General features: G+C 45.2%; 1 protein-coding gene across 5 annotated transcripts in view; it reads right to left on the bottom strand.

Moving 5' to 3' along the window:
* Nucleotides 1-5,817: 5,817 nt before the first annotated feature.
* The window catches only part of Ppa1 (inorganic pyrophosphatase 1), a 28,405-nt gene continuing 8,655 nt past the window's right edge, over nucleotides 5,818-25,567 (bottom strand). For 2 of the 5 annotated variants that reach the window (XM_063279070.1, NM_001100834.1), the window contains exons 3-11: nucleotides 22,701-22,754; nucleotides 21,301-21,420; nucleotides 18,601-18,687; nucleotides 16,685-16,811; nucleotides 15,084-15,211; nucleotides 14,620-14,705; nucleotides 9,594-9,663; nucleotides 7,762-7,804; nucleotides 5,818-6,164 (exon numbers count right to left, since the gene is read on the bottom strand). In XM_063279070.1, the coding sequence (XP_063135140.1) occupies nucleotides 6,133-6,164; nucleotides 7,762-7,804; nucleotides 9,594-9,663; nucleotides 14,620-14,705; nucleotides 15,084-15,211; nucleotides 16,685-16,811; nucleotides 18,601-18,687; nucleotides 21,301-21,420; nucleotides 22,701-22,742 (735 nt within the window). In that variant the 5' untranslated portion in view covers nucleotides 22,743-22,754 and the 3' untranslated portion in view covers nucleotides 5,818-6,132. Of the gene's footprint in view, nucleotides 6,165-7,678; nucleotides 7,805-9,593; nucleotides 9,664-14,619; nucleotides 14,706-15,083; nucleotides 15,212-16,684; nucleotides 16,812-18,600; nucleotides 18,688-21,300; nucleotides 21,421-22,700; nucleotides 22,844-25,090; nucleotides 25,157-25,567 lie in introns of those variants that run through there. The other 3 variants (XM_039098610.2, XM_063279071.1, XM_063279069.1) reach the window with 3 other exon arrangements.

Here is a 25,567-nt window from a genome sequence, read left to right as displayed (position 1 = left end):
GGGCACGCACTTGCCCCGCCCCTCCTAAGCGTCACGCTGTTCGGGCCTGCGGGCGCCGCCCTAACAGCCACTCAGGCCGCGAAGAGGCGGGCCCAAGATGTGACGTATGCTCCGAGTGAGGCCCCGCCCTCTCCGAGTAGGCTCTCCTGCTGCGGAAGACGTGGCAATGCCTGTCAGGCGGTCTGTGCTTCTGTCCCCAACTTAAGCAGCTACTTCAGCCCGGGCTTCCGATCTCAGTACGTTTTCAGACGCATCCCGGATGTCAGAAGCGGCGGTTGCCAGATATAGGTAGTCTAGGACAGTAGAATTGACTTTGGTGACCTCAACCTAGGTGGATGCCACCTAGTCATTGTTTTAAAACGTTTTCCTTGCCTAGGGATAGTGTCTCCATTTTTTAAACTTTCTAAATAAAAGCGACAAGAGTTTAATGAGCAATTTTGGGCAGTACCCTGAGTACTTGGGATCCTTCATCTAATTTAACCCTCACTATGTACTGATAGCCCCACTGAACAAAGCAATAAAGTGGGGTTTGCAGAATAGCTCATCAGGTAAAGGCACTGGTTTGCTGCCTGTATAAGACAAGGCTCTCAGAGGAACTAGAGCTGGCCCAGCATTGTAATGCACACCTTTAATCCCAGCCCTTGGGAAGCTAAGTTATATAGATCGCTGAGTTCCAGGCCAGCCAGAGTTACATAGGGATACCCTGTCTTAAACAAACAAACAAATAAATAAATAAGGAATCGAGATAGAATAATTATATATGTGCAATTTTTTAAAAAATTTATTTATGAGTGTTTTGTTTACATGGACGTCTGTACCACATGCATGCTTTGAGATCAAAAAAGGGTGTCAGATCGTCCTGGCACAGGAGTTACAGACCATGGTGGGACTATAGTGACCATGTCTGTGCTGAGAATTGAACCAGGTCCTCTGGAAGATCATCCAGTGCTCTTAACTGCTCAGCCCTTCTCCAACCCCAATATTCATATATAACTAAGAGGCTTTATTAGAGTGGCTTACAGGCTGCGGTCTGAGTGGTTCAACAATTGGTTGTTTCCCAGTGGAAAGCCAAGAGTTGGGTAATCATTCAGACCACCAGACTAATAGTCTCAGCAGTCCCAACTGATGCTGGGAATCTAGGGAACTACTACCTAGCCAGGGGTCTTCAGTCTTAATTGGAATCCCAAAGAAGTAGGTTCTAATATCAATGAAGGGAAACCTCAGCAATAGACCAGGTGAACTTGCCAGTGAGAGTGAGAGTAAACAGGCAACAAAAACAAAAACAAAACAGGCAAAAGCTTCCTTCTTCCCTGTCCTTTCATGTGGGCTCCCACTCAAAAGTGTGGCCCAGATTTAGAGTGAGTCTTTCCACCTCGTATGATCCAATAAAGAAAAACCACAGGTTGGAGCGATGGCTCAGCGGTTAAGAGCACTGACTGCTCTACCAGAGATCAGAGTTCAAATCCCACAACCACATGGTGGCTCACAACCATCTGTAATGAGATCCGATGCCCTCTTCTGGTGTGTCTGAAGACAGCTACACTGTGCTTGTATACATAAAATAAATAAATGGATGTAGGCAAAACATCCATAGACACAATTAAGGTAATTTTAAAAATCAAAGACAATACAGCAAGGGATATCGGAATGCAGCTACATTCCAGCACTCAGAAGGCAGGGGCAGGAGAACCTCTGAATTCTGAGGGTAGTTTGGCTTACATTAATGCTGGTGAAGAGATACAGCCCGGCCCTGCACCAGTAGCCCAAGGGGCTCCTTTCCCCATTCCACTCAAGTGAAGACAGACACTTGATTGCATTGCAGAAGAAGCAGAGAGAAGCAAAGTTAGCTAGTTTATTAAACAGACCTAAGAAAGGGTGCGTGCTTTAGAAGGTTCTCAACCTTCCTAATGCTTCAATCCTTTAACACGGTTCCTCAGGTTGTGGTAACCTGTGACCTCCCCACTCCCCAACCATAAAATCATTTTCACTGCTACTTCCTACCCGTAATTTGGATGTTCTGAATAATATAAATATCTGGTATTTCTGATGATCTTGGGTAACCCAGTGACAGGGTCAACTGACTCCCGGAGGAGTCATGATCCACAGGTTAGAACTTCTGCTTTAGACTTAAGTTTGAGAAGATAGGTGGTGGGTATTTGTTAATTTAGGAAAAGGAGAGTACAGAAGTGTATGTGTGTGTGTGTGTGTCTGTGTGTGTGTTTAAGAGCACTATGGTTGTGGCTCACAACCATGTAGTGGGATCTGATGCCCTCTTCCGGTGTCTCTGAAGACAGCGACAATGTACTCACATACATAAAATAAATAAAAAATCTTTTTTTAAAGATTGATTTTTTTTATTTTATGTACATGAGTACACAGCAGCTTAACTGCCTGCAGACACACCAGAAGAGGGCATCAGATCCATTACAGATGGTTGTGAGCTACCATGTGGTTGCTGGGAATTGAACTCAGGACCTCTGGAAGAGCAGTCAGAGCTCTTAACCACTGAGCCATCTCTCCAGCCCTCAAAAATGTTTTTAATTGAAAGAAATTAATACTGTCTAAGCAAAGGTATGGCAGTTATTAGGAGGAACAGAAGCCATTTAAGGGTCTGTTATTTGTGAAGAACGATATCCCAGACTCAAACAGTATCCAACAGCAAAGAGGGTTTATTCTGTAGAGAACCCGCATGCAGGGTTCCACCATACGTCAGGATGGAAGACCTCTGGAGATGTGGACTTTGCAGGGTCGATTTAAAGCCTGTTAGCCCTTGATTGGTTGGTTCTATTGCCCCTGGGTATGGGTGCCTTTGTGACTAGTTAAGGCTCTGGAGGATTTGGGAAACTTTTGCTGATTAACTATACTTGGCTCAGCCTAGGTTGTGATGCAGCTTCCTGACTGGCTCCCTGTGAGGGGTGGATTTTCCTGGAATTGACTTGGACTCTTCCAGTTGTGGGAAACAAAAACAGGTCTAGTCTCCCAAACTGTCAGTTGGCAGCCTGTCACGGAGTAAGCCTGACTCTGGCTAACTCAGTCCTCTCAACCAGAGTTAAAAAGCACAAAAGAAATGATAGCCTTAATGCTAGAAATCAGAGAATCTCATGATGAAGCCTTTGATTTGGGCCTTAGATGAGAGTCTCATTATGAAGAGTGGCCCTGGAACTTGATATAAAGGCCAGGCTGGCTTCGAACTCAGAAATCCATCTGCCTCTGCCTCCAAAGGGCTAAGACTAAAGCTGTGTGCCACCATGCCCTTCTAAAGAAAAAAATGTAAGATTTTATCTTTTAGTTGTTTGCGCACTTGAATACAGTATCTTCAGACACTAGAAGAGAGTAGCATTGTCTCCTACAGGTGGAGTCACAGGTGGTGGTCGTCATCTGATGTAGGTGCTGGGAACGGGGCTCAGGCCCTCTGGAAGAGCAGCAAGTAAGCTCTGAGCCATCTCTTCAGGCTCTAGAATCATTTCTGAGACAGGGTTTGACTATCTTCAAGTTGTCCTTGAAGTCACTTTTTTTTTTTTTAATTTATATGAGTACACTGTAGCTGTCAGACACAGCAGAAGAGGTCATCGGATCTCAGATGGTTGTGAGCCACCATGTGGTTGCTGGGAATTGAACTCAGGACCCCTGGAAGAGCAATCAGTGCTCTTAACCGCTGAGCCATCTCTCCAGCCCTTGAAGTCACTCTTAATCCATGTAGGTCTTGGTCTCACAGCCTCTTGAATTGCTAGGACCATAAGCCTCCACCACTAAGCCTGGAGATCTTAAGGATTCTAACTTAGCAATGGGTTGATTCGTGATGTTTTCCCATGAGGGCACTACTGGGAGATGGTGGTATAAGAGTTGGGAAGTAGGGGCTGGGGATTTAGCTCAGTGGTAGAGCGCTTACCTAGGAAGCGCAAGGCCCTGGGTTCGGTCCCCAGCTCCGAAAAAAAGAACCAAAAAAAAAAAAAAAAAGAGTTGGGAAGTAGATAGATCACTAGGTATGAACCTGGGGTGCCCAGGCCCATGGTGCCTCTATTTCCTCACTCCCATGTAAATGCTATTACGTCTTAGCATTTCTCATCTAAGGCCCAAAGCAATGGGTCCAGCTAAGATGACCTGAACCCTGTGAGCCTAAACAAGCCTTTCCTCCTTTTGATGTTCTCTCAGGTGTTTGGCCACAACATAAACTAGAGACAAAAAGAGGAGACACAGATGAGATATGTACTGACTGGTTTTGTATGTCAACTTGACCCAAGCAGAGTTATCACAGAAAAAGAAGCTTTAATTGAGAAAAATGCCTCCATGAGATCCAGCTGTAAGTTTCCAAGTTTCAGTAAAATAACTTTATTTCCTAACACGATAAACATATACATCCAATAGGTGCCCACCTTGCACATCTATGCACAAATGACTTCCATGTCCCCTCGGCTTTGAGAGCTAACATTTAGTAAAAGCTGTCTTGGTTGGGATGTGAGGTATCTAGATGGCTAACCTTTCTAAACTAGTGTTCAAGGGGGGAGGGCCCAGCCCATTGAGGGTGGTGCCGTCCCTGGGCTGGTGATCTTGGGTTCTATAAGAGAGCAAGCCAGGAGAAAAGCAAGCCAGTAAGTAACATCCCTGCATGGCCTCTGCATCAGCTCCTGCTTCCTGACCTGCTTGAGTTCCAGTCCTGACTTCCTTTGGTGATGAACTGCAATGCGGAAGTGTAAGCTGAATAAACCCTTCCCTCCCCAACTTGCTTCTTGGTCATGATGCTTGTGCAGGAATAGAACCCCTGACTAAGACACAAGCACATGAAAGATGCTTACCATCCTTCCCCATGACAAAAAGTGAGATTAAAATGACAAGGGGTTGGTAGAGCGCTTACCTAGGAAGCGCAAGGCCCTGGGTTCGGTCCCCAGCTCCGAAAAAAAAAAAAGAACCAAAAAAAAAAAAAAAAAAATGACAAGGGGACACCACTGTGCCTGTGATGGAGGCATGAGGATCCTGAAGCCTTGCTGGCCAGACGGGCTAGCTATGTCAGCAAGCCCCAGGTTCAGTGAGGGCTTGCCTCAAAAATCGAGGTAGAACGGAGACAACTAAACATGAAGGTAAGTCAGCACCTGACACTTTTATAGATGAGGAAATGGGTAATGTTTGTGTGTTGCCTGAGTGCAGAACTGATAGACGGGCCTGGATCCAAGCTGAGGAATCTTAGCTCCAAGGCCATGAACTCACCTAAAATAGTTCAGGAAGCTAACTCTGGTGCAATGTAAATGACTTAAGGGTTCAGTTCCTTGATTGCAGACATAAATATCACGTTTACTTCCACCTCCAATAAAGCTTCCACTGTCTGCTAACATAATAGTAATATAAAGGCTTTTGCTTTCGAAAGGGATGCTGGGAACTAGACATGGAAGGGGACTTCTGTATGCACAAGAGAGTCCATTCTCAGACTCTTAAAAACAAACAGCTTGGTTTTTTTCAATCAGGTACTCAAAATGTTTGCTAGATCAGCCTGGAACTTGCAATGTAGACCAGGCTGGCTTTGAACTCAAGAATTCTACTTTGGGGGTTGGGGATTTAGCTCAGTGGTAGAGCGCTTGCCTAGCAAGCGCAAGGCCCTGGGTTTGGTCCCCAGCTCCAAAAAAAAAGAACAAACAAACAACAACAACAACAAAAAGAGAATTCTACTTTGACCTCTTGAGCACAAGGATTAAAAGTATGCGCTACTGTGCAGTTTTTATCTAATATGTAACTCAATTCTAAGACTAGTGGTAGGAAACAAACGTTTTAGTACCAATGCCAGTGTAGGAATGTTGGCTCCAGAGTAAAAAATTATCCTAAACCAAGTTTCAGTAAAATAACTTTATTTCCTAACATGATAAACATATACATCCAATAGGTGCCCACCTTACACATCTATCCACAAATGACTTCCATGTCCCCTCAGCTTTGAGAGCTAACATTTAGTAAAAGTTGTCTTGGTTGGGATGTGAGGTGTCTAGATGGCTAACCTTCTGAACATATTGGACCAGTCACAGCGGAATCTACCCCATTAGGTGAGCATAGAAATTCAGAGCATGGAGAAGTTACTACACTTCTGTGTCTAATGCTTCCAGATGAACAGGATACAGCCGTATCAGCCTGCACTCCCAAGGAATCGCATCAGTTTTTCTGATGATGGAACCATTTATCCACTGTATCCAGAAAAAACAAACAATAACAAACAAAAACCCAAATTAGAATCTGTTAAAAACCCAAATTATTAACATACAACAAAGAGAAAGCTGGCGAGGTAACTCAGCAGGAGAATGTTTGCCTACCAAGGAACACTAAACTGATCTGCACGGCTTCTCCCCGAGGCTTCCAGAACATGCATGCAAAGTTACAGTTGCAGGGCTGGTACTCAGCACAGCAGTTACCTGCAGCCTTCCCACTCCTTCCTCTCCCTTCCTGCCTTCAGATGAGGGCTCATATAGTCTCAGCTGATTTGAAACTCATTATGGAGCCCAGGTTATTCCCAAACTCTTGGACGTTGGGGATTAAAGGCATGCAATGCCAGCTTGAATTTTTTTTTTTTTTTTTTTTTTTTTTTTGCGGAGCTGGGGACCGAACCCAGGGCCTTGTGCTTGCTAGGCAAGCGCTCTACCACTGAGCTAAATCCCCAGCCCTTTGAATTTTTTTCAGTGGCAGAACCCTTTTCTCACCAGAAGAAATTTAGAGACTCCCTTTTCTTCCCTCTTCCTTCCTTCCTTTCCTTCTTCCTTCCTTTCTTTCAAGATTTATTATATGTAAGTACACTGTCACTGTCTTCAGACACACCAGAAGAGGGCATCAGATCTCATTACAGATGGTTGTGAGCCACCATGTACTTGCTGGGATTTGAACTCAGGACCCCTGGAAAAGCAGTCAGTGCTCTTAACCACTGAGCGATCTCTCCAGCCCTTCTTTGTTTTTTTCAGACAGGGTCTTGCTATGTAACCCAAGACCGGCCTCCAGCCTCAGGTTCTAGAGTGCTGGATTACAGGTATGCATTACCACGCCTCTCACAGAAAGTTCTAAGATCTAAAGAGGGGTCGGGTGTTTGGATGAGAATGGAGAACACAGTCTATGCGGGGTCCCTCCTAGTGTCCACATGGAATCTAAGGGGCAGGGTGATGGAATGTAGCCTAAAAAGGAGAAGATGGAAAAAGGAAAGGTGGGACGCAGTGTCTGTGCCACCCATATGGACTGGGAACCTTAGCATAGCTAGCATAGCCTGTGAAGGGAAACAGAGACAGGCTAAAGGCAGACAGCGCCGCTGTACTTAGGTGTGGAACTGTAGAGACTGGTTGCCAGGGCTGAGGGCAGCCAGGGCAGTTAGAGGGGAATGGTGCTGCCCAGCAGGCACAATGATGATGTCAAGTCAGAGCAACGAGCTTTCTGGGTATACTGAATGGAATGGGGACTGTGGTAATAACAATACACTGCACATTGATTTCTTCTTCCTGCTGCTTGGGAAAGAACACAGGTTCTCCAGCATGTCATGCACACACTCAATCTACCCTACTGGTCCCATTACATATTTCAAAGTGGTTACAACAGTAGACTTTAAATATTTGCCCACAAATAAGTATGTGAGGTGACAGATTTCCTAACTTAATTTAATCTTTCCATATTATAAACACACATCAAAACAACTTATACCTATAACTATAAATAACTATTTGTCAAGTAAAAATTATATTTATATATATATATATAATTTGCATACAGACACATAACTCTGTAGGACTGTTCTGAACTTGGTCTTACCGTCCATTGGTAGTGCGCAGGCAGACTCACATGGTGGTGGTAACTACAAGGAAACAGTAAAACGTTAAAATGCAGTCCTACCCCAAGAGGGACAGCGAAATGCACCCCGACAGCACTGGGAATGACGCCAACAGCCCTCCAAGTAAAAATGACTTACAGGAGCGACGGGGGGTGAGGCCTGCTAAGAGGGCGATATATACAATTTTTTCAATATAATATTTCAATTGTTAAAAAAAGAATTCCTTAGTTTTGTGTGCATGGACATTTGGCCTGCATGTGGATGTGCACCAAGAACATTCTGGGTGGCTGTGGAAGTTCGAGTCAGATCCCCTGGGACTAGAGCTATGGACAGTTTTAAACCACTGTAGGGATGCTGGGAACCAAACCCTGGTCCTGCAGAGGGAAGCCCTTCTAACTGATTAGCCATTTCTCCATTCCTTCTACACAAGTCTCTTAGTGACACACATGAAAGAATGTTTACGAAATAAATAAAACCCAGCATGACTCCATTTTTCCTATCCCACTCCAGCAGGGTTTGGTGGTATAGCCCAGGCTAGCACAGAACTCTTAGCAATCCCCCTGACTCCATCTCTAGAGCCACTAAGCGGAGTTTTGTTTTTCCTGTTCATCTCATTGTCAGGACTCAGGTGCAAACAGATGGACCTAAATGCCCCGGGCTCATCAAGTCTTTGGTGCCTCACTGGTGAGCCGGGCAACTCAAAGGTCATTTTCTTTTGTTTGTCAGTTTTGATGGCCTAAATGAAAATGGTTTTTCTTAAAAAGAAAAGAAAAAAGGAAAAGAAGATTTATTTTTCTGTCTGTGTTTTGCTGCATGTATCTGTACACCATGTGCATACAAGTGCCCAGGTTGGACCCCCTTGGAGCCAGATTACAGGCTGGTCATCGGCTGTAAGGTACTCTTTAGGTCTGGGAACAGAACCTGGGTCCTCTGCAGAAGCAGCACATTGTCTCAAGCACTAAGCCATCTGTCCAGCCCCATAAATGAAAAGAGTTTTTAAATGATCAAGTTCAGTCTTTTCTAAGTCCAAATGAGATCATTAAAATCAGCTCAGAGGCCAAGTGTGCAGGCACGTGCACACCACCGATGCACACCACTCGGTACACAGGTGGGTGGGCAGGGCTGCCATTTCCAAGCCAGCTACAATTACTCAAAAAAATGGAGAGATGGCTCAGCAGTTAAGAATACTTGGCTCTAAAAATAACTTACAGGAACAATGCAGGGTGGGATCTGCTAAGAGGTCAATATATTTGATTTTTTTAACACAACATTTCAATTAAAAAAAAAAAAGAATTATTGTATTTTAGATGTATGAGTATTTTGCCTGCTATCTGTTAACCTCTTCCAGAGGTCCTGAGTTCAAGTCTCAGCAACCACACGGTGGCTCACAACATCTATAAGGGGATCCGATGCCCTCTTCTGGCCAGGGGTGTATTTACAGCAAAGCACTCCTACAAGGAGCTGAGCAGATGATGGTGGAGAGTTCTGAACCTCCCGTATCCCTTAGGGACTCAAGTGTCTTTGCTCCACACAAGTCAGACATTCCTATGTGGTTTCTTATAGGAGATGGTACTAAGTACACTGCACCATCAACACTCTGGGAAGAACACTGTGCAACCCATCACTCTGCTTTTTACAAGTTATCTACTCTGCTGAGGGTCAACTTCCGGATGACCAGTACCAGTCGTCAGTTTTCCCTCCAAGATGTCACACAGTAACATGCACACGGGCTCAAATACTTTTGCAACAAGCATTTCTTCCCTTGGAGCACCCTAGCTCTCAGCCACCCAGTCACAAGCCCAGCGTTACTTACAGCATCCACAATGGCTTTGGCTGCATCAGGATCACACTTGAAGGGGCTCTCAGACACTGTGGTGTTCATGCTATTGAATGAAACGAACACAGTCAGAACACAGATGAACACTAAAGCCTTCTCATGTTCTAAAAAACTAAGTTGAGCCAGGTGGTGCTGGTGCCCACCTTCAATCCCAGTGCTGGGGTCTTGGGAGGAAGCAGTCAGACCTCTGAGTTAGAGGAAAGCCTGGTCTACAGAGTGAGTTCTCGGACAGCCAGGGCTACACAAAGAAACCCTGCCTTGAGGGGGAAAAAAACAAAAAAACAACCAAACAAAAAAAACCTACGTTGATGATGGTCGACCAGATGGTTTTTTGTAGCCCAGAACTCACATTGAATATAGGAATTAATGGTGCATGCTACCACGCCTGGGCCAGATGGCGTTTAAATTTGGTTCCACCTAAAGCGTTCTCACCCATCCTAAACATTCTGATCATTTATTCTAGCAGGTACAGATGCTTTTGTTGATTTACTTCATCTCTCAGATTAGACTTAAGAATCTAAGATTAAATCTTCTGTAGAACTCACTAAAACATCACACAAACACAGATTAAAATCTGTAACATCTTTCCCAATTCAAGAATTGGGAACTTCAAAGAATTCAGAAATCTTGACAGAAGTTAGGACCCTACAAAGACATTCACCATTAAAGCCCACAAATGGGTCTACGAGGCCCTCTTCTGATGTGTCTGCAGACAGCTACAGTGTACTTATATATTAATAAATAAATCTTAAAAACAACAACAAATGGTTGGAAGCAATCAATGATTACCAATAGGAATGATGAAAAATGGCTTATGGACAAAATAGACTGCTAAGGCCTGGGTAACTTACCTGGCGAGGCTGCCATTATAAGAAAACTTCCTCACATGTTTCTGCTGTTACTAGGAAACTGTCTAATGCTGAGATTGATTACATATTCTGGTATGTTCTGTGCCTTGGAAACCAGTCATGACAGAAGTCAGAGAACTGTTTTGTACAGTTACCCACAATAAGCTTGGACCCGAACCAACCACCCAACAGCACTTCCTGCACCTGTGAATAAGCTTTTATGGTATTGGCCTTTGTAAGATGCCCCTGGGATGGACCCCAACATAAGAGAGACACCTACACTAGTACAAGAAACTATTTGGAATAAGACTTCCATTTTGAGTATTGGTTCAGGAAAGTTTAAGTTCCCTCTCTCCTTTTTTTTTTTTTTTTTTTTTTTCCGGAGCTGGAGACCGAACCCAGGGTCTAGCGCTTGCTAGGCAAGTGCTCTACCACTGAGCTAAATCCCCAACCCCAAAGTTTAAGTTCCCAAGACCTCCCTGGGAACTGACATCCTCCTTGGCAGAAAGAGACATATACGTGGGAAACTGATATCCTGCTTGGCAAGTTGAGACAGGAATGTTAGACAAGTGCCATCCTGGTAGACAAGGTAGGACATGAATGTTAGGCAGGCAAGTCCCCTGCCACAGTTGATATCCCAGCCAATGGGAGCAGGATAAGTATACAACAAAGACACGTTCCTAAGGAAATCCCTATCCTAAATCCTAATAATGTGAAATAATTTGGCACAGATGTTTGTGGATTTTGAGCTTAAAAATCCTAAAGGATCTGTCGGGGTCAAGGTTCAGTTCCCAAATCTGGACCATGGGCCTGCTTGGCCAGTCCTGTCTGACTGGGATCAGATTTCGGTGTTCGTGTGGTTTGTGAGGTGATTCCTGGACCCCAACAGCATGGAATGTTGGACCATGTATAGGCAAACGCTCATTTCCCAGCACTCAGGAGGCAGAGACAAGCGATCTCAGTGAGTCCAGGTCAGCCTGGTCTACCGAGCTTGTTCCAGGACTCCAAAGCTACACAGAAAACCCTGTCTCAAAAAGCAGAAAAGAGGGGTTGGGGATTTGGCTCAGTGGTAGAGCGCTTGCCTAGCAAGCGCAAGGCCCTGGGTTCGGTCCCCAGCTCCGAAAAAAAGAAAAAGAAAAAGAAAAAGAAAAAAGCAGAAAAGAAAAAAAAGGAAAACAACAACTATGTTTTTAATATACTCAGTTGTGTGCAGCTGGGATCTTGCATGCATAAGGAAATTAGTCAACTAGTGCTAATTCTCAACCCTCTTAAAATATAAATTTATTTTATATGTGTGAATATACTGTCACTGTCTTCAGACACACCCGAAGAGAGCTTCACATCCTATTATAGATGGCTGTGAGCCTCCATGTTGCTGGGAATTGAACTCAGGACCTCTAGAAGAACAGTCAGTGCTCTTAACCACTGAACAATCTCTTTAACCCTTAAAACTGTATTTTATTATTTGAGACAGGGGCCTCTTATAGCCCAAGTTGGCTTCAAATTGGCTAAAACCAAGAATGATCGTGACCTTCAGACACTCCTCTGACTGCTTGAATTACAGGAACAGCTACCATACCTGACTTACGCAACACCGGGGGTGGACTCCAGGCCCACACTCCAACGGCTGAGTTACTCTCAGCCTTAGATCTGAATTTTAAGTTTATGACTAAGACTGTGTATTTTCTAACAACTAAACTTCTTCCTAGCTTTCCTACAGTGAGTTAATGTCTTTTGTTTTTTTTGGGGGGGGGGGGGGGTTCTCTTAGAAAGATATACTTTACTGCTTAGTCATTGGGGAGTGGCAGTATTTGAGAAATATTAGGAGGCGTGGCTTATTGGGTGTGGCCTTGTTGGAGGAAGTGTGTCACTGGGGTTGGGATTTGAGGCTTCAAAGCCCATACCGGGCCCAGTTCTCTCTTGGCCTGTGGAGGAGGATGTAGCGCTCAGCTCTTGCTCCAGTATACATGTGCCACCACGATGACAATGGAGCCCTGAAACCATATTTCCTTTGACAGTGATAAGAGCTTTCTTGGTCATGGTGTCTCTTCAGAGCAATAAAACAGGGACTTAAGACAACTAAACCATTTATAAATTATGACTGATTAAGGCCTTTTGAATCCTTTCAAAAAATGTATCTATTTCATGTGTATGCACACACATACCACAGAGTATAGAGAGGTTAGAGGACAATGTGGAGTTACTCTTGGCAGCAAGAGTCTTTCCTGATGAGCTATCTCGAAGCCCACATTTGCTTCTGCTTTTTTGTTAGTTTCCCCAGTATAGGGACATGAACCCTGGTATTTTCAAGATAAAGTACCAACAGTTACTCTGGAGTGACTCTGGTTAGGCTCACGCCTGTATCTGTTTCATGTTTGGCAAGTATTAGTTCCTCAATTAACATAACTATTATTATGAGTAGAAGTAAATTTGGTGAGCATGAGATCCTGGTGGAGCAAAGACTGCTTTACTCACAGCACTTAGTACAATTAAAACCACTGATCCCCAAAAGAGCTCGGGTCCACAGAGACAAAACCTGACTGGAATGCAGCCAACAGTGCTTTCTGGGAAATGAAGCCACAGCCACTGAGGTAGGGTATGTGATGTCCCACCAACTCTAGGAGCCATGGTGGAGAGGAAGCCAGCCGCCCACCCTTCAGACACACGAGTTCCACTGATGTCCCAAGACAGCCTTCTTTGGAACTTTGCTTTCCCAATGTCTGCATGAAGCAGTGCTGATGGTCCGGTCCTCCAGGCTGTCTGAAGAGAAGCTGCAGATTCTACCCCACCCTGGCTCACACATCACTCATTCATATCTGATAGCAATGCACGCACACCTTTATCTGCTGCGCCCTGATGCTAGAGACTCGCACGCTTTGGCCTCACTGTCACCCATATGCATGGAGTATGTATTTGTCAAGAGGACTTTAAATACATATTTCTTTTCATTATTTTTGATTGTGTGTCTCTGCAGTTGGGTACATGCATGTGAGAGCGGGTACCTGAGGACGCCAGAAGTGTAGGATCCCACGAAACTAGAGTCAGCCAGTCACGAACCACCCGAGGTCCTGGGAACCAAACTTGAAGAGCACCAAGTGCTGTTACCACTCCAGCTCCCTTAGAGAGGACCTTCCGGACAGTTCTATGTTGCTGATGAATAAACTTGACTAGAAACTACTAGCATAATCAATTTTTATGTTATTTATTTGTTGAGAAAGGGTCTCACTATGTAGCCTTGGTTGGCCTGAAACTTGCTATGCAGACTGACTACCTTGCACTCACATAAACCTACCTGTCTCTGCCTCTCACCTGTGTGGAATAAAGATATGTACTACCATTTCCAGCCTTTTAAAAAATTCATTCATTCATTTATTATTGTGTGTTTTTGCACGAGTGTGCATGTACAAGCATTATGTGCATATCTGAAAATGCACATGCTGTGGCAAACTCTGGGAGCTGATCACCAGGCTTGTGCAGCAAGCAATTCATCCAACAGAATCACCTTACTACTCTAGCTTTTATTCCTACATAAATCTAAGAGTATGCAGAGGCATGGGAATAACTAAGTATATATTCCTGACAGTCTAGGCGGTTTGGAAAATGCAGCCCACCCAGCCCACCCCACAGCTAATAATGTACTGTGAACCTAGCTACTTTATGTTCGAGCACTGTGCATACACACCACTCTGTGAAAATGACACCTAACTGTTGTCTAACTTTCTCTGCCCCGAACAAGTATTAAATTGAGACAGTCTACTCAAGTATGTTTCCAACGTATCTTGTATTAAGAATGGAAAAGCAATTTGTCTCACAATGGTTTTGGTACTTGGGGGTAAAATGGCAAGTCCCCCACTTAGCATCTTACAACTATGCATAATTAGTCACGCACAGGATTGTGGGAAGGAAAAGATGCCCTAATCTATCAGGACAGTGTAATCCCTTTCTAACCTGTACCATAGCTTCACTCTGAAGAGACGTACTTGGCTATGTTTGCAAATCTGTGTGCATCCTTGTTTTATTTAGTTCTTTGAGGAAAAGGCAAAGATTCCGGAAACTCCTGTTGTACTCTTACCACTGGTAACATTACAGTCAGGGAAGTGTTGGTGCAAACCACTCCGCTATGTGCTAAAGGTACCAGAAGAGTTAACACTTACCAACTGATCCCTTTCCCATCTGTCTTCTTAGTCACTAATGCCTTCCAATAATCGTGGGTGTTTTTAATAATGTCAACTGCAAACTCCTGTAATTGAAGACAGGCATTAGGATAGTATATAAGGGGGTGTCTTCTGACCACTTACATTTCCCCAAAACTCCATATTTTTTTTTGTTTTGGAGTCAGGAGGCAATTTAACCAAAGGAAGTTTTATTTAAAAAGGGAAGGTGTATTTCTTTTATATAAATAAAACACCAAGACTATCTTGCATCTTAGAATTTTCTTTCATGGGTGTTTTTGGGGGGTAGGTACTAGGGATCGAGCCCAGGGCCTTACTACACATATAATACAAGCACTTATACATACCATGGAGGCGTATCCCTGGCCCCTTCTCTCATGGGAACAACACAGTAAGTGCTAAGTCTCAATTCAAATGCTCTAGGCCAGTTTTCAAAGATTCATTACCTTATTTTTAAATTCTGCGTTGAATGCAAACTCATTTTCTGGTTTCCCATCAGGAACCTTATACCTTCTAAACCAGTCAACGGTAGCTTCTAAGTAGCCGGGTTTCAGCCGTTCCACATCAGAAATATCTAAGGAGAGGAAACCGGCAGGCCACACTTCGTATAAGTATTTAGGCATTTGACAAAAACATCGAGTTTACACGGAGATAGATATGGGGAACATTATAAAGAAGCCCAAGATAATATTAGAGCTCAGAAGAGAATGCTTAAAAATTTAAAAATTTTTTTTCATCTGGCATCTTTGAGCAGCTTTGACATTAAGAACTGAAGAGAGTGATCAAGCCTGACTAACTGCTATTAGATCCAGGAAGAGAAATGAGTGGGGCTGGATAATCAAACCGGTTTGGCAGCCAGCGTCATTTCTATGAAGGGTATGAGATACTAAAAATGGCAAGTTGAGGCTGGGCTCTATGTCGAAGGCTCAAACTCCAATTACACACCAAAAGAACAGGAAAAGCAGACTCAACTATATCCACTTATGGGTAATACATTCTACTTACAGTCAGGGCTTCGCACAGAAACCCTGGCTCAAAAAGCAAAATAAATAAACAAATAAATAGGCCAGGGGTGATGGCACACGTCTTTAATCCCAGCAGCTGGGAGGCAGAGGCAGGTGGATCTCTGTTGAGTTTGAAGCCAGCCTGGTCTACAGAGTTCCAGACAGCCAGGGCTACACAGAGAAATCAAGCCTCAAAAAACAAAATAACAATAATTACCTGATTGGCTTACTTTGCAGCACTGCGATCAAACCAAGGGCCTTGTACAAGCTAGGCAAACACAAGTCACCAAGCTAACTGCCTAACGGGTGAGTGACATTTTGAATTCGAATGGACTACTTGACAGTACAGGCATTCAAAGTCACAAAATCCCTGCTCTGCACAGACGAGTACCAAGAAGTAAGGATGGGCATGGTGGCGCATAGCTATAATTCCAGCATTCAAGGACCCAGAAGCAGTCCAATGTAGAGCTCAAGGCTAGCCAGGCTACAAAACAATACAAAACCTACAGTGACAGAGGGACGTAGCCTCACCGCTTGAGACTAGCACAGGCACACCAAGTTCTTGACAGTCTGTGTGGGAGATTTCCTATGTTCCCCGGCTGCGTATTCGCTCCTCCTGTGGTTGCATGGGTATCCTTCTGTTCTGGGTTACAATGTAAAATGTCTGTGCCCCTCTTTGATGGAGGCTCATTTTGGTCAGTCGGTTGGTTTTTGGAAGTCTTTCCCTGTGTAGCCCTGGGTGTCCTGGAACTCATGTTAAAGCCTAGGGTGGCCTAGAACTCAGAGACCTGACTGTCTCTGTGCCCCCAGTGGCGGGAATAAAGGAGTGTGCCACCACGGACTGTCATTCGTGGGTTTTTGGAAGCATCAGAACCGGTGCTACTTTACCCAAGAAGAGACAATCAGATTTGTGTTGATCACTCAAGGCCAGTGTGGTCTACACAAGGAGTTCCAGGACAGCATGGGCTTCAGAGAAAGACCCTGTCTCAACAACAACAGGATTAGTGGAAGACTTTCTGTTCCCAGGTTCCCCATTTCCTTACCATGGTAATTGGCTGCGTCTGGATCGTCCACATTAATGGCAATGACCTTCCAGTCGGTCTCACCCTCGTCGATCATGGCCAGTATGCCCAGGACCTTCACCCTGATTATCTCACCTCTGGCACATACCTAAGAAACAGCCAGAGTCAGCACAAACAATCTTACACAACGAAGGCTGCAGGTTCTATCTCGGAGATGGCAACAAGTAAGAAAGGGATGTGTGTGTGTGTGTGTGTGTGTGTGTGTGTGTGTGTGTGTGTGTGTGTCTGTTCACTTAATAGACTTGAGTGAAGAGTTTTTAAAAAAATACTTTTGTTGTCAAGCATGACAGCACATACTTTTAATCCTAGCACTCAGGAAACAGAGGTATGTGGATTTCTGTGAGTTCAAGGCCAGATAGCATGGACTTCGAAGTGAGGTCCTGTCACACACACACACACACACACACACACACACACACACCCCTATACATACACAAAGTGTGATGGAGGTGGGGAGTATACACATGCAATCACACTGCATGCACGTGGAGGTCACTGGATAACTCTGTCCAGTCAGTCCCTCCCCCCACGGTCCTTTTGAGTTTTTTGAGACAGGGTTTCCCTGTGTAGTCCTGGGTGTCCTGGACTCACTCTGTTTACAAGGCTGGCCTTGAACTGAGGCCTGCCTCAGCCTCCCCAGTGCTGGGATTGAGGGTGAGTACCACCACCACCCCACTCTTTCCTTCCTTTTTTAACAGGGGTTTGAGGGAATCAAGCCCCACCCACCAGGTTTGCACAGCAATCACCTCTAACCACTGAGCCTTCTCATCAACACTATATTTTTGGAGACACAGTTTTCCTGTGTAGTTCAGGGTAGCTAGGACTTGCTATTCCAGGCTGGCTTCCAACTTGCCATCAGCCTGCTTCAGCCTCCCTCCTCTACTATAGTCACAGGAGTGTCATCATGCCCACCTCTTAAAGCAAACTTTCAAGAGCCACACAAATAAATATTTCCTAGTTCCATTTAGGTTGGAAACAGGATATTCAGGAGCTGTATTATTCTCTGACTGTTTCAGACAACTTCTCTCTACATAGCCTTGACTGTCCTGGAGCTCCCTCTGTAGACCAGGCTGGCTTTAAACGCCCAGAGATCTGCGGCCTCTGCCTCTCAAGCACTGGGAGTAAAGGCGTGTGCCAGGGCTCTCTGCTCTGCACTTTTTAAAAACTAAAAAGTAAAGATTGAATTTTTATGTCTGTGTTTTGCTGCATGTATGCACTTGTATGCCTCGTGCCTGCAGAGGCCAGAAGAGGGAGTCAGATCCACTACAAGGGAAGTTACAGAGAGTGGTAAACTGCCAAGTGGGTTATGGGAACTGAACTCAGGTTCTCTGTAAGAGCAGCCCGTGTTCTGAACTGCTAAGCCATTGGTCTAGCTCCGGACCTCCATCTATAAGGAAACAGCAGCATAATTGAGGGTATTTAACCTTTCCTATGCTGTCTTTGTCAGTGCTAAATGCGGCCTCTGTAATGTGTTTCAAACACAGCCTGCACCATGCTTTATCGTTTGCAGAAGCAACTGAACTAAGCTAGTCTTATGTCCTTAGCATACTGAGGCTCTGGGTTAATCCCCAGAACCACAACAAAGCAGACAGAAAGTCTGACTTACGACCCTAACAACACTGGCTTTGGTTGTTTATTATTTTACTGAGCTTGAGATCTTGAATTTTAGAACAACAGCCGACTCTATAGAAGAATCCCTCTATAGAAGACGCCTCTCACATCAGGAGGACCTGGCTAGAGTCGCTCACGGATCATCCCAAATCCTTCAGGAGGCCCAGCTATTCACCAGTGCTCACAGTTCATTCACTGATTTTCAAAATAGAAACCAGGATGATTCATTCATTTTAATGTCATAGAAAAAAATTCAACTTCATTACCTTGCTTCCAATTTCACAAACGTCAATTGGGTCGTTGTCACCACAGCAGCCAGTGTGCTCGTCACTGTGTCCTGGGTCTTCCCAAGTCTAAAACAAATCAAGGGTTAGAGCACAGCAGTCTGATGCACACCGCTGACCAAGTGCAACACCACACGAGTTCTGCTGAGAAATATAAACTGTTTTTAAAACTTTTACAAGCTGGATGTGGAGGTGCATGGCTTTGACCCTGCACAGCTGAGGCAGAGGCAGGTGGATCTCTGAGTTCAAGGCCAACCTGGTCTCCAGAGTTCCAGGACTGCCAAGGCTACACAGCGAAACTGTCAAGGAAAAAACAAACGACAACTTTACAATTTCCAATGAGGACTTTTAACTATACAGAAGAATTTTAATGAAATGTTGGAGCTTCTATTACATATATAATTCTAAGCTGGGTGTGTCGATATATGCCTTGGATCCCAGGAGACAGATGCAGGCAGATCCCTATGAGCCAAGGCTATACAGCGAGGTCCTGACTCAAAAACTCAAATACAAAACCAGAAAATGATCCTACTTAGATCACCTGACTGTGCATGCCTGCAGTCCCAGCACGAGGAAACTGAGGCAGAATCTCACGTTCCAGGCTGCAGAGGTCTTACTAAGCCACACACAAAGACCTGGGCATCTACAACAGTGAGGGTGGAGGGGCAGGGTGTACCTCAGGAGGAAAGCACTTGTGTGTACCTCAGGAGGAAAGCACTTGTCTAGCACTGCAAGGCCCTGAATCTGAGCAGCAGCCCTGGGAAGAAAACAAGTTGATTAGCTGCGCCGGGCACTTGCTGTATCTGCCTCCTGTCAGCTGGAGTCTCTTCATCACAGATGTCTCCAGCCCAGATGAGGAGGCAGAGAGCCAGGAGTGGAAACGGCAGCCTCTGATGGTGAGCGCATCCTTGCTGGCTGGGAGCCAAGGCCGAAAAGCTTCAATTACTGCCTTTCTCTCTTTGTTAAATCGTAGGCCAGAGGAACGGCAGAGCATCTAACAAAGAACTGATCGAGTGTGCTGCCGGCTGTTGGGTTTGAATTGTGGCTGTTGTTAGGTTCTTTTATTCCTAACCAGAACACACTAATGACTTGCATTTACCTCCTTATTTAGCCAGAGGAAAAAGATCAAAGCGAACTGGGATAAAGCAAGACGCTTCCGCCACTAGGAAGGCCTAGGAAGGCCAGAGAAGAAGAGCTCAGCACTGTTTCCCCACAGGGACCACACATCAAAGCCAAATACCAAATCAACTCGAGCAAGCGAGCACGAGTAAAGTGCTGTAATTGGGGCAGACAAATAACTCTGTGATCACCCACAAAGCAGGTGAGTCTGACCTACATTTTAATAACCTCTGGCTTTCACAATGACTCCACTTAACATCACCTAATGATGGACAGTAACATCCCACGACCCGAGGGAAGAACTAAGTTGTTAAAGTGCCACAGGGTCAAATGTATGACCTTTACTAATTGACACAAGCCTTTTTTTTTCCTGATTTTTTGAGATAGGGTTTTTCTGTGTAGCTTAAGGCAGTCTTTGAACTCAGAGATCTGCCTCCCTCTGTCTGAGTGCTGGGATTAACCCCCCGGCACCCACGGTCTGCAGTCTAAGGCTCGCCATCCCACAATCAAGGGCATCCTCCTGTTTGCTTGCAAGGTCTCTGCTGTTAAGAAAAGGGGAGCTCGGGGTTGGGGATTTAGCTCAGTGGTAGAGCGCTTGCCTAGGAAGCACAAGGCCCTGGGTTCCATCCCCAGCTCCGGAAAAAAAAGAACCAAAAAGAAAAAAAGAAAAGGGGAGCTCATCCTTATCCAGCCACAGAGATTCTGGCCTCAAGAACCACGCCTTCCCGGAAATGGCAGGAAGAACACGCATGGGCAGGAAGACATGAAGGGCTCTTTTCTTCCCAACAACTGTCCAGGCTGAGTGTGATTTATGTCTCAGAGAATGGAGGGAGACGGGTGTGTCTGCACCCCACTTGGTGTGGGCTTCTTTGGGGACAAGAGTCTTGCTAAAGCTAAGCTTTCGGCTCTCGGCCTTCTTCAGCATCTGGAGTGCTGAGTGTGCAGATGTATATGATATCTGGGTAGAAAGCACGGCTGTGATTCTCTCTTTTGCAGGCGGTACTGTGTGGGCATATGTTCCATTAAGGTCAGAGGACGACCTACAGGAAATCTCTCCTTTTGCCATACAACCTTGGAACTCAGGTCGCTGAGCATCTGGCAGGCACTTCAACTGCCCAGTCAGCTCTCTGGCTCTCACTATGTAGCTGTGGCCGTCCCAGAACTGGGTTTCCTCCGATTTACATCACTCCCCCTGGAGGCTGGGATGGCAGGGGTGTGCCCCAAGCCTGGCTAGAAACCAAGGCTTTAAGCACCCAGGCTCCCTCTTCTCAGCAGACTCGCTACTAAAGCTATGAAGAACGCACAGTTGAGAGTCCTCAATGAGTCCATAGAAAAGGGACATTTTAGAAAATCTGAGTTTAAACATGGACATATTCCTTTTAGTTAACCCTGGAAAGAGGTCATTAAAATGTTTAAAATAAAATTATCCTGCCCAGTGCTTTTCTGTTCTACGTTAGCCAGCATTTTGTGCATTTAAATGTTTGATCAAAAGTGAATTCATTTTTATTAAGCTAAAAGAAAAAAGTATGTTTTCAGGAAGTAATTGAGCTCCTGGACACGTACCTGGGGGATGGCGCCATAGTTCCAGATGTAGCCTTTGTAAGGGAACAGATTGGCCACATAGCGGAGCTTTCCCTTCTTCACGTCTTGCTTAATCGGGTTTAAAGGGTCCTTTGTAGCAATCTGAAACGGAACGGCAGGGTTGTGCAACACTACTGGAATAAGGATCCCAGTCCAACTATACGGGGTCTGTGTCGTCCTGTCCCGTCCCATCCCACAGAGCCAGACTGCCTCAGCTTGGTCCCCAGTGGCCTACAAGCTGTCCTCTGTCTGCCACAAACAGCCACATGCACGTACAAGGTACACTTCTATAAATTATTAAACAAATAATTACAATTAAAAAAAGAGTTGTAGGAGAAGGACAAAATAACTATTATCCAACTTCAGTGTTCCTTTCTATTCAAAATTATTCAAACATCTGAGAGTCTGGTGGACATGAGTGTACTCACTGTTTTAAAAAGAAAACTAGGGGTTGGGGATTTAGCTCAGCGGTAGAGTGCTTGCCTAGCGAGCGCAAGGCCCTGGGTTCGGTCCCCAGCTCCGAAAAAAAAAAAGAAAAAGAAAAAGAAAAAATAAAAAGAAAAAGAAAACTAAGGAACCTAGCTAGGCATGGTAGTCATGCCTTTAATTAATCCCAGCTGTCAGGAGGCAGGGGCTGGCAGGTCCTGTAAGGTAGAGGCCAGTCTGGTCTACATACTGAGCTCTAGGACTACACAGGCCCATCAAGCTCTTCCTGCTGAGATGCCCAGGAGCAGAGAGCTCTTGATGTGGCCGCACAAGCCTGACGTTCCAGCACTTAGGACGCTGAGGCCAAGTTCAAGGCCAGCCTGGGCTACACAGCAGCACCTTATCTCACTAAGACAAAAGATAAAAATAAGGAATAAGAGAAAGGATTAAGAGAAAAGAAAAAAAGCAAACATTGACGCCACTTAGGGACCATCAGAAACAGTGGCAGGGACAAGCAGAAGCCTGGGGAAGCATCTGGGGACATGTGTGCTGCCAGCACATGAGCGAGGTTACCTGGAGCAGAGAAAAGACTGGCTGGCAGGGGAGGCAGACCCGGGAAACAGTGAGACCAGACACAGGAAACCAGAAGTCTGCATACTTCTCATCTTTAAACTAGTCAGTTTGCCTGGATCAAAATCTAATTTACGTGCTTGGGACTGGATAGAGGGCTCAGCAGAAGACAGCCTGGTGCTCGTGAAGAGGAACCCAGTTTAGTTCCTACAGCCATGCCGGGCAGGTCATAACTACTTGTAACTTGTGCTGCAGCAGATCCTACACACTGCAGCCCTCTGCAGATACCTCAACATACGTGGCACACTCACAGACCCACACAGACAAATTAAATAAAAATAATTTATGAAGATTACCAATATGCCAAGTCTGACGACCTCTCTTACCTCCATTTTTGCATTTGACCAGCGTGGAACCTCAACCACCATGTGGAACACATCCTGGAAAACAGGGAAGGTGAGGCGAGCAGAACCCCCGGTCCTCATCTCAGTGTGTCTGGCCTCTTCCCTCTGAAGTTAAACTATTAACTCTACCAGACAATTTAAGTCAAGGACATTTCAACAAAACGCAGAGGTGGGCGGTGTGTGTGACAGCAAACAGACATAATGTGGTATAATCAAGGCGGTGCGGGCATGGCTCGCTTATCTTTCAGCCAGGGATGGTACACATTTAGAACCACCGCACAAGGGAGGCATCACGAGTTTGAAGCTTTCTTGAAGCATGCACGCATGCACGCAGACACAGACACACACACACACACACACACACACACACACACACACACACACACACACAGACACACACACACACGAGAGTTTCAAAAAAAGGAAAGAAGCAGGGTTGGGGATTTAGCTCAGTGGTAGAGCGCTTGCTTAGCAAGCGCAAGGCCGTGGGTTCAGTCCTCAGCTCCGGAAAAAAAAATAAATAAACGGAAAGGAGCAAAAATAAAATCAAGGCTTTTAATTTCCAGCAGCAATATCCCAAAGATCCACAAGGTGGCACTGTTGCAACATGAAAGATTAAATGAAGGGGGTTGCGGGGGAATCAAGGAACATAGTTGGTAATTTTTCTTTTCTTTTTCCTTCCCCACAAGAAATGGCACCTAATGCCTGGACATTGCAAATAGCTGTGATCTCAGCACTGAGGAGGTGAATGTAGGAGGCTCAAAAGACCAGCCTCTTTGACAAATTAAGGCTAGTCTTGGCTACTTCAGACCTTATCTCAAAACATAAAAAAATGAAACCACAGGATGACAGCAGGTAGAATGGTGCGAGATGGGAGTAGAGCAGCAGAGTGAAGCACGAAGGATCAGCTAGAGCTGAGTCACCAGACAGAAGCTGGGAACAACGCGGACACGCTAGACATTAAAAGACAAAGACTCTAAAACTATTTACTACTGCAAACCTGTAAATGCAGAAAAGAAAAAAAAAATCCTCAGAAAAGAATTCTACTTAAAAAGGGACTGGAGAGATGGCTCAGAGGTTAAGAGCACTGACTGCTCTTCCAGAGGTCCTGAGTTCAATTCCCAGCACCCACATGGTGGCTCACAACCATCTGTAATGGGATCCAATATCCTCTTTTCTGCTGTGTCTGAAGACAGCTACATTGTACTCATATACATAAAATAAATATTAACAAAATTCTACTGCAAACACTCTAAAGCAAGAAGGCTTTACATACATAAAAACCTGGGGTCCATCCCCAGCCCTGGACAAAGAAGACATGATGATGCACATGCCTATAATCCTTGAACTTTGGAGGATCAGGAATCGATGGCCAGGGGTTGGGGATTTAGCTCAGTGGTAGAGCACTTGCCTAGCAAGGGCAAGGCCCTGGGTTCAGTTCCCAGCTCCGAAAGGGGGGGGGGGGAGGATTTGATGGCCATCCACGGTTATAGGGTGGTAGCCAGCCTGGGCTACGTGAGAGCCTGTCTCAGAAAGAAAAATGAAAATAATGGATGCATGGAAATTGGTAGTGTGCTAGCCCAGCGTGGGCGAAGGCCTGGGTTGGACTCTCAGTGGCTCACAGACCAGGCATGGCAGTACACACCTAAGCTCTAGCACCCAGGAAGCAGAGGCAGCCAGGGCCATCCTCAGCTACATAGCAATTCAGGGCAGTACGGTCTACATGAGACCCTGCCTCAGAAATAAATAAACACTGCCCAATCTAACCTCAGAGTTAGGAAACATTATCAGAAGAGTGCAGTGTATTTATAAGGACATGCCCCTGCCCAGTAACAACACTTGTCTTGAGACGGAGTTTTGCTATGTAGTCCAGGCTTTAAACTTAATCTCAGCCTCCCAAGTGCTGGGATTAGGGAAGGCACCACCCCACTCTGCCTGATAATGGTGCTCTCAAAAAAGTACCAAGATACTCAACACTGCGCACTGAGTGATAAGGGACTTTAGCCTTCCTCTTCAGTCTCTGAGGTTATGTCATACAAGGAGATGCAAGTAAACAGAAGACTGGAGAGACGCACAGGCCACTTCCCAAGAACCTGGGTGGAGTCCCAGTACCCACATGGTGGCTCACAAACATCTGTCACTCCAGTCCCAGGGATCTGCTGGCCTCCAGGGAGGCACCAGGCACACATGCAGTGTGCAGACATACATGCAGACAAACACTTGTACACTTTTTTTTGTACACTTTTTTTAATTTGAAAAAATAAAATAAATTTCTGAATTATTCTGTCCATAATTGAGAGTGTACCTGAGGAAAATACAATGGTCAAAGTTGACACAGTCGTGCCACCTCCACATGTGGAGTTGTAACTTACAGCCAGTGATTCCTGTGACTGCCACACCTGCTGCTGGTCCTTCAGAGTACTAAAGGCATTTGTCATCTTCCTCAAAAAAAAAAAAAAATCAATCCCACCAAAGAAAATGTGATATATACCAAGGGGAAGACTGGTGCTCAACAGTGTTAGGAATCAGAGTATATAACAATACACAGACACACACACACACACACACACCAAACGTCCAGCAATACAAGTTGAGTGTTCCCTTACCCACAATATTTGGACAGGGGCTGGTGGGATGGCTTGTGGGATAAAAGTGCTTTCCAGCAAGTATAATAATAGTTATAGGAGTTCAATCCTTGGAGCCCACGTGGTAAAAGAGAATGGATTCCTACAACTTGTCCTCTGACCTGCGCACCTGCACCACAGTGTGGACATTTCCCACGCATACATACTCCCTTAACAATCGTAAAAATGGTCAGGCCCGTAAATGTCTCAGATTTCAGAGATCCT

Source organism: Rattus norvegicus, chromosome 20, assembly GCF_036323735.1.
Source record: "Rattus norvegicus strain BN/NHsdMcwi chromosome 20, GRCr8, whole genome shotgun sequence".
Classification (NCBI taxonomy): Eukaryota; Metazoa; Chordata; class Mammalia; order Rodentia; family Muridae; genus Rattus; species Rattus norvegicus.
This window is presented reverse-complemented; position numbering and strand designations above follow the sequence as displayed.